This window comes from Microcaecilia unicolor, chromosome 2 (assembly GCF_901765095.1).
Source record: "Microcaecilia unicolor chromosome 2, aMicUni1.1, whole genome shotgun sequence".
Taxonomy (NCBI): Eukaryota; Metazoa; Chordata; class Amphibia; order Gymnophiona; family Siphonopidae; genus Microcaecilia; species Microcaecilia unicolor.
The window spans coordinates 513,487,345-513,504,846 of record NC_044032.1 but is presented as its reverse complement, the minus strand read 5'-3'; the positions used below and the strand labels follow the sequence as shown (position 1 = coordinate 513,504,846).

Below are 17,502 nucleotides of genomic sequence, written 5' to 3'. Positions count from 1 at the left end.
ACAGGCCTCAGGATTCAATTAAATAAACACCTGTTTTCATTTATATCCCTTTGTCTGGCTATATTATTTCAGAGGCCCACCCTCTACCCTCGCTCGGGATGTCACACTCCCATTCTGTGTTTATTGGGAAAAGCTTATGTAGGGGTCCTCTTATTAAGATGCACTACTGGATTTAGCATGTGCTAATGATTAGCATGCGCTAAGTGATAAGATGCCTGTTGTATTCCTATGGGCATATAATCATTTAGCACGTGATAAATCTGTTAGCGCACCTTAGTAAAAGAGCCCCTAAACAAGGCATGATGTTTTATTACTTTTTTGATATGAATGAAAGTGTTGCTGACTTTATGGTAGATTGTGTGGATGTGTCTGTTCATTTTTGATTCAATATAACAATTTTCCTGTGTTTTAACGGAGCAGCTTACTAATTAAGCTCTGATATTTGTGTGCAGAAAACATTTGATGTACAGAATAAATAGACAAGGTAGACTTCAAAAATGCTGTAAAAAAAGCCCATAATTCAATATCAAAATTTACTTTTAGGTAACTGCAATCGTCCTTCAGTAGCCCCAACAGCAATTCTCTAGAAGATTTAGGACTAATATAAAATAATTATTTATATTGGGGTAAAGATCTGAGAGAGACTTGACCACATAAAATTTTAATCAGTCTTTTATATATTCTCAATCCCTTAATTATAATTTTGTTAAGTAGCTGTAGACTCTGCAATTATAAACTTCAATATTAAGGGAGGAAGTTAACGTGGGCTACTGTTGTTATTTTACTGGTTACCTTGGTTATTGGTAACTAGGTCTCATTGCATAAAATAGGACCTGTGCCAAAATAACCCATCTTAACAGTAGCTCACATTGATGAATTCGCCCCTAAATACAAATCACTTTATTTAGCTTTCAAATGCAGACTATAGCTGTGAAAGATATCTACAATCCTAAATCTAACAGAGGATTGCTATTGTAACCATAGAAAGATAATTGCAGTTACTTAAAAGTAAATTTTGATACTGAATTGGACATTGGAGCTTTCGTAGACCTTTTCTTTTTTTTTTTTTTTTTCATATTTTTATTAAGGGTTTTCAAGCATAACACAAAACAAAAAGGAAAACACCAAAAGTAACAATAATCCATGGCAAATAAAGAAACAAAAATGAAAAGACAGAACACCACCAGCATTTCATGACAATACCCTTATCAAATCAGCAATTTATAGTAATCAGGTAGTGATATTAGGAGTCTGACAAAATGACCTTTTCTAATATGTGGGATACATGTGATCCATCTGGGTTTCTAAGACGGTGTTTTTAAACAGTGTCCACATTGCATGCAAACTTTGTAACTTCTCCTTTTAGCTTTTTTTTTCTAATTTCCTCATTTTATCTTAGTCCTACTTTTTCAAGTTAAATCCAGCTATAATAGAGGGTCTATCCCCAGCACAGCTCAGGTCCACCTGCACCTGCCGTTTGTGCTCTACACTAGCACCCTCCTCCCACCGACTGGGTCACAACCACCTCTGGGCAAGTCTCCCACTCTCAAATTATCCCCAGTGATTTCTAGGTTACTGGCGCCACACTCTCAGTGGTCCCACAGTTCCCAGAAAGCACTCACAGACCCAAAACACAAACCACCAGGATTCTTTTTCAGTCCAAACAAGGCGAACAAACAATTGTATTTTTTCTCATAAAAATATTGAACAGTGGAACAGAAAAGTGCAATCAGCAAACAATAACAGGATCAATTGTAACACTAACTAAACGTGTATACTTTCTGAAAAGTACCTGGCTAAGACTGGAGTAAAAGCCAGCACAACTGGGTAATTTCAAACTCAAGGCCAATCAGAGCTCAGAACAACAACATTCACTACAGGCATTGCCCTTATCTGTGTTAACTAAAGAAGGGAAAGGTCAGTACTTTCTAACGGCTTAAAACATAACATGCACCACCTGCTGGCCACACTAGAGAAATGCACTTCAAGAATCAATAAAGGCAATTCTAAAGGCTTAAAACACAGTTTCTTCACACCTCTCTCCTCTTATTTATTCATTTATTGTAAGGAAGTTATTCTGTCCTTTTATCATAATTTCCACTGAGCCTAGCAAGATGCACCTTATTTTTCTCTGCTCATGCTCTACCTTTGGGAGCCAAGTGGGACTCTACCACCTCCTCCAAGTTTTAACTTGTTTGCAATTATAAGAGAAAATAGGTTTTAGAACATGCAAAATGTCCAGCTTCCCTCATCTACTGTAGTATATTGATTTTGTTCTGAGTGAGAGGAAATGAAAGGAAAATATTTTTGAGGATCTGTTTGTGAAAGTGCTTTTAAAATTGTGTATTAATACATAATTTTAATATGTGTATTAGCAAAGCTTCTGACATAGTGTTAACTAATATATGTAAAGCCGTTGGTGAATTGTGCATTTGAAAGCACATTTTGCATTAACTAATGTGTCCACATTAGCATTGTTGTTATGCACTCAACAACGTATCTAGTTTTTGTGTTAATATCAGTATTAACGTACATGCATTGCTTAGCAAAAAATCTGTTGTATTTAAATGATATAATTTGTATGGCTTTGTATTTTATCAGTACATTTACATTTCTAAGACAGTAATCCACTTAATGTTTACAAAAGCATTTTGCCATTATTGACATGCATACTCATTAACACTGATTTAACATGCTCTGGGTGCATTCAAAACATGTTAATGTTTGTGTTAGCACCAGTGTGCTCTTATGGATATATCCTTCTATGCAATAAAAATAAAAATCTAAGTTGCAAGAAAAAGAGAGTGGGCAACAGAGGGAGCTGTGGTACAATATATTTATAATAATACCACTGTGGCACTTTATCAAATGTTCTCAGCTCATCTGCATCTAATCTAATCTAATATTTCTATATCGCAACGGTTCTGTGTGGTTTACAGATAAAAGATACCAGGTATACCTGGGATCATACACTCAGTTAAATTTATCCAGAAAGGTTAAGAACTATTCGAACAGACACATGTTAAAAATCTCAGTATAGACATTTCTCAAACATCCAAGATTTCAATAGCTTTCTATATCAAAGTAAGCTATCAGTAGATCTCACAGTTGCAGGAACATCATTCCAAAGCTTAATTCCTGCAAAAGGAAAACAACGGCTAAAATAATCTTTTATAGCTAACGGATCTAGCAGATGGAAGATGTAAAAGAAATGTGTTTCACAATGACATAACCTTGTCTCAACAGGGGAAAGTAAGTAACGACAACAGGTATTCTGGAGCAAAGCTATACAGTATTTTAAAGATAACTGTGCAGGCTTAAAAATGCACCCTAGCTTGAACAGGGAGCCAGCAAGCTTTAACCAATAAAGGAGTACCTTGCTTATTGTATGACTCATACTCCACGAGTCACACTCTCTGTACCTTGTCCCTTATTTAGGAGTTTCAAGTACAGTTAGAATAAATAATAAGAAGATCACAGACTGAAAATAAACAGCAGGAAAAGTTGCTAATGATCGCTGGTGCTAATTATGAAGAATAGGAAAAGAGGACAATCATCATCATTGGCTGCAGACTAGAACCCAGGACCTATGGCACAGAAGAAAGAACAGGTCAGGGGTGTGGTAATGAAGACAAGAGTCTAACAAGGCCACAGTATGTTCTAGAATGTGGCTTGGGCATTGCAATATAAGCATTTAAAATAGTACAAAAGGGATAATGAGAAATTTTGGCCTCTTATTTTTGATACTAATGGAATTTATAACCCACATTCCTCTCCATCTACCCTAACAATTTTACTTAGTCACATTCATTAGTGCAATGATTATAGAACATTTAGGGGCATATTTTTGAAAGAATGTATATGTGGCAAAATTAACATTTAGGTAAAAACGGAACAGTGAGGAACTACTTTGGAAGAAAAACCAATAAAACACACAATTGCTTGAACACAGCCCCCAGCAGGGTTACCTAGAGACTACTAAAATGCATGAAATATATTATCTAATGTTAATTACAGAATATAATATAAAACATATACTGTCAGTAGTGACAAAATGGCGCACAGACATCACTATAACTTTCACTGTGTTTGCAATGCAAACCAAGGTAGCTGCTCCACCACTGGTGGCCACCAGGTATGTCCTATATTAATCGTAAATCAGGTACTGCCCAGCATCTTCACTAGATAATATTCCCTTATCTCTTGTTTGTCCTGTCTGTCCTAATTAGATTGTAAGCTCTGTCGAGCAGGGACTGTCTCTTCATGTTCATGTTTACAGCGCTGCGTACATCTAGTAGCGCTATAGAAATGATAAGTAGTAGTAGATATGATAAGTAGTAGATGATACAGCAAGACTGAAAGTAACAGTCTCTGCAGGTCAGACCTGAAAGATCAAGGCTCTCTGTCTGTACCAGTTTATCAGAGGACTGTGGCCTGCCCTTCTGCTGTGTAAAATTCTCTAGAAGTTTGAGTTCATTCAGACTACAAAGGTAGTCAGTGAACCTTAGCTTAAAATAGTCCAGAGATGGAGTCGTTACTTTTTAAAAGTACTTAAGTAGCCTTTTTTTTTTTTTTTTTTTACTTTAAGGGCCCTGTTTACTAAGGTACGCTAGCATTTTTAGCACATGCTAAAAATTAGCGTGTGCTGTGTAGATGCCCATAGGAATATTATGGGCATCTACACAGTTAGCGTGCGTTAAAATGCTAGCACGGCTTAGTAAACAAGGTCCTAAATTTGCTTTTTATGCTACCTCACCCTCATTGCACAACTTGGTTGTTAACTCTCTGTTGCTATTTGAGATTGTTGTAATGTCTTTGAAAATCTATAAATAAAATTTTGAAAAAAAAAGTACTTAAGTAAAAAGTAAAAGTACTGGCTTCAAAAGAAGTGAAGTAAAAGTGGAAAATCTTATCCAAAAAAAATATTCAAGTAAAAGTAAAAAAGTACAGCTCTTAAAACTACTTTTTGATTACAAAGTAAAAAGTATTCTTTACAAGTTGGACCACAGAATCTAGTATGTTTATAAGCAATACTGTATTGTGATTATGTACCTATCAACTTGTAATTATTCTAGATCTTTGTAGGTGCAATGGAACAGAAACTTAATAAATGAAGGGCCCCTTTTACCAAACCACACTAGCGATTCCTGTACAGCAATGCTGACGAAACGGGCTGTGTCTGCATTGCCGCACTGGGAATCGCTAGTGAGGTTAAGTAAAAGAGGCCCACTGCTTCCCCTCCCCTGCCCCCCGCCTCCTCCGCAACCCTAAAGAGGTCAAGCCAGGGAATGGTACCTGCAAGTATCTGGTCGGCTCTCTCTTGGCTCAGTGGTGGGCTGATTGCTTTGCTTAGCAAAACATAATACATCTGAGTACAGAGCAGACACAGTGAAGACTCTGAGACTGAGGGCAAACTACCATCACAGGCAGCGGATGAGCAGCACTACTACCTCCTGGCTGCACGTGGAAGTGTCTGGAAAATTTGCTCTGCTGCACGTGGAGGTCCCCACATGCAGGCACCAATAGTCAGGTGACCTCTGATGCTACTGGCCGTGCGTGCATCAGACAGCGTGAGTCTACATCAGCCTGGGCAGAAGGACTTAGTTCTGGGGAGGCTTTCCCTGCAGAATTGCAGAGCAGTGCCAGCCCATCTCTGCCAAGGAGCTGCACCAGGCCGTATAGCCCTGGCAGCTGGAAATAAGTGAGTAGCACTAATGGAGGGATTATGGGCAACTTAGGCTGCAAACGCATGACTACGCTGAACACAACGAGCACACGTGACAACTTCAGTGCATAAGTACCACTTCCTCTGAGTCCTCCTCATTTCAATCAGTGCAGCCACACCAGTCTGTTGCAAAATTAGGGAGGACAAGGATGGAAGAGGCGGGAGCAGAGACCACCTCAGACTTCCAGTTCCAGCTCAGCTGTTTCTGCAGTATAGTGGTAAACAGGCCCAGCAGTTTGGTCTATGGTGGCTTATACAGGCTAGACACCCTATAAAGGTTTATTATGGCTGTCAGACAGACTTTCAAACACAGGATCAGAACTGGTACTAAGCTGAAATGTAATCTTGAAGCAAAGGTATAGCCAGATGGCTGATTTTGGGTGGGTCTGAGCCCAAGATGGGTGGGCATGGAATTCGTTCCCCCCCCCCCCCAAGTTCCGCTCTCTGCCCATTCCCACCCACCCACCCGCCAACCCAAAATATTAAATACCTGAGCTGGTGGGAATCCCCAAACCCCACCAACTGAAGTGTTCCTCCTCTTCAATCAGCCAGCGCTCTTCCAAATGGAAGCTGGCAGCACTTGCCTCAAGTTGACTTTGCCATCAGCAGGCCACGCATGGTCAGTTCTTGAACATGAATGAAAATCGAGCATAATATCACAACTAGGATACAAGGTGAAGTCATATAGGTAAAGGTACTCAACCCAGGTGGTCTGGCTGCTGCCCCTGTTTTCAACCCCACAGACCAACTTTTCCATGTCCGTTGGGGTAGCCAGTTGGCACAAGGCCACCCTCAAACAATTTGAATTGCCTGTTTCCCATTATTAGTTTAGTTCAACCCTCCCACCCACCCTCCCTCTAGCCTCCCCAACCCCTCCCTCCTATACCCACTGCTAGTTCACCTCAAAAAGACCAAAAATGAGGTTACAGAGATAAACAATCCTGCCAAATCTCCTGTACACAGTTTTACAACCTCTCAGATCATGTTGCTTCCTGTAAAACTTCCACTGGACCATTTCCTTCATACTCTCTTTCCAGGCCTGCAAGTTCAGAGAAGGTTCATCCATCCACAGGCGTTTTATCCCTCATTTGGCCAGCAAAAATGCTATGGATAAAAACTTGCAATGTACTGAAGACAGGTGCTGATTGTCCAAGGTGGCGACATACCCTATGTCCATTGTACAGTCTGTTGAATGATATTGGTCAGAGAATCCATAATCCCTCTCCAATAGGATCCCAATTCATTGCATTCAACCAACATGTGAGCCAGCATGCCTCTTACATTTGCACTTTACACATTCCTTTCTCTTTCACAGGCCCACTTTGGCCCTTTAGTACCTAGTTAAGAATGCTCGGTACAGTATCTTGAACTGCAGTTCTTGTAACTGTACATTTCTCAAGCTTTTGGCAGCATTCAAGAAACATTCCTGCAATTCTCTGCCTGTTAGTTGTTCCCTTATATCATTAGACAACGTCTGAACTAATGATTCCAAATATGATGTCACCTTCTCCTCTCTCCCCACCTTGTACAAGACTAAGACTGAATTAAAAGACATTAGGAAGCATAGAAAGGCCATGTCTATCTTCAAAACCATCTCCTTGCAGGGAGCATCTGAGATTTTGTTGGTAATAATGCTTAACTTGAAGGTATGCGAAAAACTGCATTGTGGGTGTATTCTATTCCCTTTTTAGCTCTTCATAAGTGGGGAAGTTACCTTTTCCTAGCTCCTCACAGTTATCCATATAAATACCCTTCCCAACTTGTTCAGTTTTCCTCTTATCCCCCCCACCCCTGGGGGAAACTCTGGGTTGCTGCGAATGCCCAGTTCCCATTGTCACCACCTATTTTCCCCCTCCACCAAGTCTATACCTGTGTCATGGAGTCTAAACATGGATTAGAAACTACTACCAGCTCTTTTTGCCATTTTCCCCCACAAAACAAGCCAGTGGATAATATGATTTAGTCCAATTGGCAAACAATCCTAATGGCACATATTGCAAACCCTTGAGTGGAGCTCGTGAATCCATCGCATAAGAGTAGCAACATTATATAATAACTCTAGCTCTCCCTGCACTGGGTTATCTTCCAAAAGCTAATCCTAGCTTTCTTGGGTTTCCAAACAAAAGATCTTATGATAGAGCAGTACATCTGCTCATCCTGACTGCATATCCAGATCAGTATCATTTGCAAAGGATATAAAATCTTGGGGAGTAATAACATTTTCACCAAAGCTACTCTTCCAAATAATGATAGCGGTAGCTTGATCTACCATGTACAAAATTCTTTGATTTTAACCAGTTGTCAACTTTACATTGGTATACTGTTGCCCAATCAGCACTGAGATATACTCCCAAATGTTTTAATTCCCTTTCAGGCCAACACAATGGTTAATTTGGAGTTGTCATAGAATAACATGATTTGTTACTGGCATTGTTTCTGATTTGCAAAAATTGATAAAGGCCTGAAAAGAGCCAAATTGCTTAATCAATTCTGGTCACCGTATCTCAAAGAAAATGTAGGTGTCAGACTTGTGAGTTCTTGTACCAAGTAGAGCGCTGCTGAGCCCGGTACTAGGACCAGATTCTACTTGGCAGCCGGACAACCCCAGGTTTCACCTGCGCTGACTGCCGTTCCCCAGAGGTTGAGCCCCCTAGGTGCGGGCAGTCTGCAGGACTTATAAGACGGAGATGGAAGCGGGGTGGTGAATGTATCGGCCAGGCAGGCACCAGGCAAGAGAGTGATCCAGGTACAGGCAAAGTCAATAGGCAGACAACAGGCAAGAGAGTAATCCAGGTACAGGCAAAGACAATAGGCAGACAACAGGCAAGAGAGCAGAGCCGTAGCGAGAGGAGCTGACACCCGGGGCGGGTCGCCGCTGCTCACCCCCCCCGGGTGCAGCACGGCACACCCTCCTCCCGCTGGAGTGCACCCCCCCCGGAGCGCATACCTGCGGCGAGGGACGGGCGGGAGGGCCGATCTGCCCTGACTGCACATTGCTGGGGGGTGTCGGCTCCGCGCTGGTTCACTGCTCTCTCTGTCCCGGAACAGGAAGTAACCTGTTCCGGGGCAGAGAGGGCAGTGCACCAGCGCGGAGCCAACACCCCCCAGCAGCGTGCACCCGGGGCGGACCGCCCCCCCCCTTCCTACGCCACTGCAAGAGAGTGATCCAGGTACAGGCAAATTCAATAGGCAGGCAGCAGGCAATAGAGTAATCCAGGTACAGGCAAAGTCAGCAACGAGGGACAAAGTAGAGAAGAAGCGAACTACAGAGCAAATAACACCTAACAAAGTAGAAGCCGAAGCATTGAGGCAGGGAAGGGTTCCACAGAAATAGTGCTGGCATCAGGCATTCACTGGAAACAGCTGGGAAGGAGAGTAAGGAAAGCAGCCAGGCATCCATTAGGGAAAGAGCAGAGGAGGCAAGGGAGAGCTCATAGGTTAAGGGCTGAGAGATGGGCAACCAGGACACCAGTCACTGGGATCCAATCCCCATGGAGCAAGGAGGCGGGGCAGAGAGCCCATAGGTTAAGGGCTGAGAGATGGACAACCAGAACACCAGTCATGGGGATCCAATCCCCAAGGAGCAAGGAGGCAGGGCAGAGATGCTGTGAAGAAAACCCCGGGCCTACACCGACAGAGGGAGTGCCAGTACTGGCAAGGTGAGGGACGTGACAGTAGCAGAATTTGAAAGGTTCAAAGAAGAGCAACCAAAATAATAGAGGGGTATGGAGCTGCTCCCATATGAGGAAAGGCTAAAGAGGTTAGGGCTCTTCAGCTTGGTAAAGAGACGGCTGAGGGGGAATATGATTGAGGTCTATAAAATCCTGACTGGTATAGATTGAGTGGAGGTGAACCAATTTTTCACTCATTCAAAAAGTACAAAGACCAGGGGACACTCAATGAAATTACATGGAAATACTTTTAAAACAAATAAGAGGAAATATTTTTTTCACTCAGAGGATAGTTAAGCTTTAGAACTCGTTGCCGGAGGATGTGGTAACAGCGGTTATCTTATCTGGGTTTAAAAAAGGTTTGGAGGAAAAGTCCATAGTCTGTTATTGAGATGGACATGTGGGGATCCACTGCTTGCTCTGGGATTGGTAGTATGGAATGTTGCTACTAACTGGGTTTCTGCCAGGTGCTTGTGGCATGGATTAGCCACTGCTGGAAGCAGGATACTGGGCTAGATGAACCATTGGTCTGACCCAGTATGGCTATTTTTACGCTGTTATGTTCTTATGGATAAAGAGCAGCATATCATCTGCAAACATAGTAATCCTGTACTCCTGTACTTCTATTTGCAACTCCTTTAACACTGTTGAATTTCTTAATAGTATAAACAGCAATGCAGACAAAGGGCACCCCTGGCAAATTCCTTTCTGTAAGGGGAATCAGTTCATTTATTATTAATCAATGGCTGAACCATGGGAGCCCTATAAAGGTTAACCACCCATTGCTGATATGAGCCCATTATTCCACATTGCTACACCACCCAGAAGAGGTATTCCCAAGTCACCTTATCAAAAGCCTTTTCCGCATCTAGATTAGCAAGAATGTCATCACCCCTTTGCATTCTGCCTTCCCTTAGGACAGTGATTGCTTTAAGGATATTCGATGAGGCAAAATGACCTGGCACAAATCCTACCTGGTCTGTGTGGATCAGAGTTAGGATCACTCTGCTTAGACTCTGTGCTAGTACTGCAGTCAGAGTTTCATGTCCTGGTTCAAAAGAGATATGGGCCTGTACGAGCCTACAACTTCTGGGTCTCTCCCCAGCTTGGGAAGGACCACCATATGCATATGGCTTTGTTCAGGCAATAACAGACCTCCACCCTGAAACTCTCCACACTTAACAGCCAGTTTCATAGGGGCCCTTGCTATATAACTCATGTTGTACTCTCTCCACCTTTACACCCGTGCTGAGGCCCACTGCCTCCTGTATCCAAGATTCCACCAAAGGCCATAGCTCCGCATCCATAACAGATTCTGGGATGCCAATGATCCTTAAGTTGTTCCGGCACCCCCTATTTTCTTGGTCCTCAAGGAGTGCCTGAAATGACCTACATTGGCTTTCCAACTCCCGAATCTGCACCTCCAGAGTGCCCGATCTGTCTTCCTGCTGCATCACACACTGTTCCACATGGGATATGCTCTGGCCCTGCCATTCCAGGCTGTCCTGAATATCATCCACCAATGACTGAAGTATAGACAGCTTATTGTCAATGACTGCGGAGAGGTTTCTGGTGAGTTCTCTTACCACTGCTGTGTAAACATAGGTGGTGTCGGGGGGTGTTGCAGTTGCCATTTTAGAGGACGCCTCTCTTTGTTTCTGCCGTGCAGGCCGCAGGGTCTTAATAGGCATAACTCTCCACACACACTACAGAAGCCGCGTTTCTTTCTTCTATCAAATTCACATGATAGTAATAGGGTCTGTCATCCAAATTAATCTGGTTCTAACAAGTGTGATATGGGGTAATTAACAATAATAAGTGAAATGGGTTTGGAGCCCAGGCAGAGAGCCACCGATCAACTGTGCTTCATCACAAGACAACCCCCCTCCAGCCTCCTATCTTGAGCCAAAAGTGTGAAACTTCTTGTCTCATTCTCTGCTCCCCTCCTTGGTGTGTCTGTCTCTAAACCATGGAGAGTATCCTACTGATTAGACCTTTAAACACCATACAAACAGTTACAAGTCTGTCCCTAGGCTATTTGAAGAAAGAGGGTAATAAAAGCAGTAAGCTTCTTCCTCCTTAAGCAGTCCTGAAGGAGATTGCAGTACTTCTTTGTATGGTTTTGCATGTTTAACAAATGTTCAAGATAAACAAACAAAATGCAGAATTTGGCAAGGTGTCCCCCTCCTAGAATAGACATTAATTGTAATGTAATTATTATGCGTTATGGGCCTGGAATTGCAGTTTTAGCATTTCCCTGGGGGGGGGGGGGGGGGGGGGGGGGGGGGGGAAGGGGAGCAAGTTTAATTTAGTGTCCAATGTTCCCATCAATCTGTTCCCATATGGCTTATTACGGGAACATTGGACACTAAAGGGTGCAAAAGCCATGCCTTCAAGCTTGCTTTGAAGCAGTTATGACAGCTTTCCAGCTATAGCTCTAGTGACACCATGAGTCCCAAAGAGTGCAGTAGTTATGAGATTGACAGTGCAAAGGGTATTTTCCAACCTGAAGTTTGATACAATGTGGAACATTGAAAAGATTTTTTTGGATTGATCTAAGGGGCACTTTTACTAAAGTGCAGTAGGGTTTTGCACTTACTACATGTAACAGCAATAATTAACATGATGTAAGTGCAAAGTCTGTATAGTAAATGGAGGGGGTGTGGTCAGCATCTGCATTTACCATACAGGGCAGATAGTTAATGCAGTGGCACTGTGTTACATGTCCAGACCCTTTGCTTTATTGGCCTGGGCATGTAAAGCGTCCTTGATGCTAAGTTGTAACAGTACTGCAACTCACAGCGGCACCATCATTTCCCGGCAATATCCCCAATCACCTCCCAATCAGCGATCCCTTCCGATCCTCCGTGCCCCTGATCAGCTCTCCCAATCCCGCCAATCCTTTGCCAATCTCCTCCCATAAAGTAGAGCCCCTCCCATCTTTCCCCAACTCAATCCTCCCTCACTCCTTGGACTCCCCTACTCACCCCCTAGGTCTTACCCAAAGGTGAGCCCTGGTGGGCCAGTGATACCATGAGACTACTGCTAGGGGCCAGTGACACCATTTTAAACCTGTAGCAATATGGAGTGGGTGCAGAGGTGAGGGGGACTGGGGGATTGGAAAGAGGAGATCAAAGTGGGAGAATTGACTGGGACTCCCTACAAACTGCCAGTAGTGCAGCCGCATCTATCGCTTCCTCTTGAGGTGGCAGTAAGTGCAATTGTGATAGCTAGTGCACAGCAATGACCCACAAGTTGGCTATCATAGCAGACCACTCCTGTGCTCTGTCCCAGTCATGTCCACTACCACAATCAGGATTCTGCCCCCACCATACCACTGAAACTGTGCTAATCACTCTCCTGGCCAAATTCAAGCAGGAAATAGCTACAAGTAAAAGCATACTTCTCCTCCAATTCGACATGTCGAGCGCATTCGACATGGTAAATCACAATATATTACTAAGACTTCTAGATTACTTCGGGATTGGTGGAAATATACTTAGCTGGATCAAGGGTTTTCTATCCACCAGAACATACCAAGTGAAATCAAATTCAAACATATCACTGCCGTGGAAAGCAGACTGCGGAGTACCCCAAGGATCACCAATACTTTTCAACTTAATGATGACCCCACTAGCCAAGTCCTTATCCAACCAAGGCCTCAACCCATTCATCTATGCAGATGACATCCTAATATACATTCCCTTTAGACACGATCTGACAGAAATCACCAACGAAATCAAGCTCAGCTTGAACACCATGGCCTCATAGGCAAATGCATTCTAACTGAAACTCAACACTGAAAAAACACATTGTCTCATCCTCTCATCTCAACACAATACGCACAAACCCACAACTATAAACACCCCAGACTACACCCTCCCTATCTCGGACAGCCTGAAAATACTCGGTGTTACAATCGACCGTAACCTCACACTTGAGAGCCAAGTGAACTCCACAATTAAGAAAATGTTCCACTCAATGTGGAAACTTAAGAGCGTGAAACCATTCTTCCCGAGGGAAACATTTCGCAACCTAATACAAACAATGGTACTAAGCCATGTAGACTACTGCAATGAAATTTATGCGGGATGTAAAGAACAACTTACAAAGAAACTCCAGACCACCCAAAACACAGCAGCCAGGCTGATATTTGGTAAAACACGATTCGAAAATGCCAAACCCCTCTGAGAAAAACTGCATTGACTCCCAATCAAAGAACGTATTGCCTTCAAAATCTGCACCCTGGTCCACAAAATTATCTATGGCGAAGCCCCAGGATACATGACAGACCTCATAGACCTACCAACCAGAAACACAATCGGATCATCATGAACATACCTAAACCTCCACTACCCAAACTGCAAAGGACTCAAATACAAATCAACTTATGCATCTAGCTTCTCCTATATAAGCACACAACTATGGAACGCACTGCCAAAAGCCGTGAAAACAACCTACGACCATCTAAACTTCAGAAAATCACTAAAACCCTACCTGTTTAAAAAGGCATATCCTACCGACCCAACAGGGGCGTAGCCAGACACCCAACTTTGGGTGGGCCTGAACTAAGATGAGTGGGCAGAAGAACCCCTTCCTGTCCCACAGGTGATTTGGTCTCCCCTTGTTCACCTGCATGCCATCTGCTATTTATAAGGTATGCAGGAGGGACAGTTGTTGGGAGTTTTCAGCTGGTGGGGCTAGGGAATCAGCATAGGTGTGCTGCTACTGGGTGGGCCTGAGCCCAAAGTGGGCGGGCCTGGCCCAACCAGGCCCACCCTTGGCTACGCCACTGCAACATAAGTGCCTGAACTCTGCAACACAACAAAACCACAACTTGTAATGGACACCACATAACCCTTCCTCTCTTCTATCCCCATTATGCCTGAAACTCATGAACCTTATTCAACCACAACATCACCTTGTATTTGTTTCTCTACCGAACTTGGCGAACGCCTTTATGGTACTATGTAAGCCACATTCAGCCTGCAAATAGTGGGAAAATGTGGGATACAAATGTAACAAACAAATAAATTAATTATCGGGCTGTCTCCCATGGTCTGTGCTAACCCGGATATTCAATGTCGGGCCATTTCCAGTGATTGGCATTGAATATCCAGTTTAACTTTGGCCGGTCCGACTTTAACCGGCCAAGCTGATATTCAAAGTCAGATCAGCTAAAATTATTCTACCTATTGTGGTGGCCAAATATGACCACCAAACTTGGCCAGTCTGCCTTTAAAAATCGGCGGATAGCCGGTTATATTATGCGATATAACTGGCTATCCTTAAGTTGCTACCTGGCAATATTCAATGCCGTTTAGCCGCCCAAGTGCCATTTTAGCAGCTATTTTCTTTTAAATATCAGGCAGCTAGTGCATTAGATGTTAGCATGGGTCTGTGTTAATGTCTATTGAATGGTAAAACCTGTGCTAGCTGCTTAATGCAGCTTATTAAAAGGGCCCCTATCTATGCTTGGTGGAAGATAGGCAATTTAGAAAGGTCATATCATGAAGATGTTTCTACTACTTTCAAAACTGATATTTCAAAAAAAAAAATGTGCTAGGCTGCTTTTCCTCATGTTTTTAAGGAGTGCTGATATAAAACAATACTTTTGTCACCTTTTCTTTTGTTCTCTCTCTTTTGAAAAATTTCCATCCAAGGAGCAAGTAAATCAAGCAGGTTCACATTGCTGTGAAACAGAATATCTCTTTTAAGTGCTTGTTAAGCTAAGGATTGGAGCCTTTCCACATCACTCTTTATTCCAGGACCTACTTACATTTGTGCATCCACTTTTAATGAATTCTGAATTGCCACAGGACTCTAATTTCTGTGGCTTTTCTTTTTAAGTTGTGTGTGGGGGGGGGGGGGGGGGCATGGGGTTGTGTATGGTGGGGTGTTACAGTAATGTCTTTTTTTTTTTAAATAAAACTTTCTAGTAAAATAAGGGTAAAAAGAATGACATGTACTTTTGTTCTGTTTCATCAATATGTGCCATATAATTTTTAACAAATAACATGTTTTCAGATTGCACTGCTAAAGCAAACTTTAGAGCAACAAACAAACAACTACAAGGAAGTTTTGAAAATGCGAGATATGCAGTCCAGCAAAGAAAAGGAGAAACTTCTGCAGGATCTCCAGGACAACATTAAACAAAACCAAATGATGAAGGCTCAGCTGGAGGCTTCACATCAAAAGACTCTGAAGGTTCTCGAGAAAAAGAAGAATCAGGAACTTAAGGTAATATAATAATCACCATGTTTGATATGTCATAAAAAATTTAAAGGCAGATTTTAGAAAGAACATTCAGATCAGAACCAGGATGTCCAGGTCGAGATGTGCCAATTTCCGCTAGCATTTTAGAAAAGGATCTGCTGACATAAAGCCTTTTCTAAAAGTCATACAGGAATGGACAAGTATGTGCTGGTTCCAAGCAGCAGCAGCATTTTGCAGTTGTCAACATCTAAAATATTAATAGGGTCAACACGGCAACACACACATGTATGTCTGCCATTTCAGAAACATACACATCAATGCCAAGCTATCACAGTGCCTAATATCATAGGCATATGTAAGTACTTCAGTATTGCTATACTGGGACAGACCAAAGGTCCCTCAAGCCCAGCGTCCTGTTTCCAACAGTGGCCAATCCAGGTCATAAATACCTGGCAAGATCCCAAAGGATCAGTTGCTAGTATCTCTTTTGGTGGGGAGATAGAGTGGTGGGGAGGGGGAAACAAAAATACTGGGGGACATCCCCTAACCCCTCCAGTAGTTGCTGCACAACATGGGCACCTTTATATAACCTAGACATCTCTGGGAACAGATGTAAATCCTGTGTTGATCTTGGGAGATATAAATGTGTATTCCCTGTCTGAAATGGGAACGCCCTGTGTATATTTTAGTCCTGTCTTAATCCCACCCAAAACATACCCTGACCATGCCGCATTACAATATGCATATCTTTGTGATTTGGATGTGCATGTGATATAAATATCTAAATGCTGGTTTATACACATCCACATTTGAAATAGGACTTTTAAATAACTGCCTTAATGCAGTAATATTATCATTTGCTAACTGGCAACCATGCAGCTTAGTCTGGTAACAGAATGGTACAGAAATTTAATTGCACTAATGGCTTGCTGCAGTATGTGGGTAGCATGTATGCAGATCTTGTGCATAAGTGTGAATACATTTCCCATCCATTGCAGGAGGCTCAAGAACGGTTTAGGAAAGAATGCAATGAAAGTTTCAAGAGAGAGCATCAGTCCCACAGGCTAGAAATTCAGGCTTTGGAAAAGAGAGCAAAGCAGGAGCTACACCGTGAATGCGAGCGCCTTCAAAAACAACATAGTTTACCTCTAGGTACAGTACAATGAGTGGACAACATCTGGAATGTGGCTAAGAGGCTGAGGTGCAGATGTAATAAGCTGCACTATCCTTTAGCGCAGCAGGTTACTTCTGATTTTCCTGCACTAAACTTAACTTCCAATGTGGTAAGAATATTTAGTACCAGAAAATTAAAAAAAAAAACAGTGCGCTGAAGGATAGCATGGCAGGCATGTAAACTGCATAGAAAAGGTTGAATCCTTAATTGTGCCCAGAGTTTGGTGTGGTTTTTCACTCTCTTTTCAGTTCTGAATCTTTATTCTAGATCAGGGCTGGAGTAAAGATGCATTATGGGAGCACTTCACTGTGGATGGCCTTCTATAGCTGGACCCCATCCCCACCCCTGATGGCCCAGAGAGAGGAAAAATGTCCCTTCCCTTGGGTCAATCTGAGCAAGAGCAACCTCAGACAGGTACCCCTGGCCAGGGCACCCGGCCAAGGAGGCCCTTGATCAGAAAGGCTCTGGTGCTGTGGCATTCCACCTCCCATGGACATGTAATACTTATCTTGTTTGGAAGACTGACCCTATTGGTGCATCGAGATGTATCACTAAGGGTCAGGTGCTGACATTCCCCAAGACAGTAACAGGAGGAGCAGGATTGCCACTAGACTCCTCCCTGGACCAGGTAAGTATATTTGATCCATGGGTGAAGGGATGCTGCTGTACAGCAGACTCTGTAGTCAAGGGCCTCCCTGTGCTGGGTGCTCATGACC

General features: G+C 42.8%; 1 protein-coding gene across 1 annotated transcript in view; it reads left to right on the top strand.

Annotated features, from left to right (window-relative positions):
• The window catches only part of FAM184B (family with sequence similarity 184 member B), a 98,375-nt gene that overhangs the window by 29,437 nt on the left and 51,436 nt on the right, over positions 1 to 17,502 (top strand). The window contains exons 8-9 of the mRNA XM_030192189.1: positions 15,424 to 15,636; positions 16,611 to 16,764. Of these exons, the coding sequence (XP_030048049.1) occupies positions 15,424 to 15,636; positions 16,611 to 16,764 (367 nt within the window). The remainder of the gene's footprint in view (positions 1 to 15,423; positions 15,637 to 16,610; positions 16,765 to 17,502) is intronic.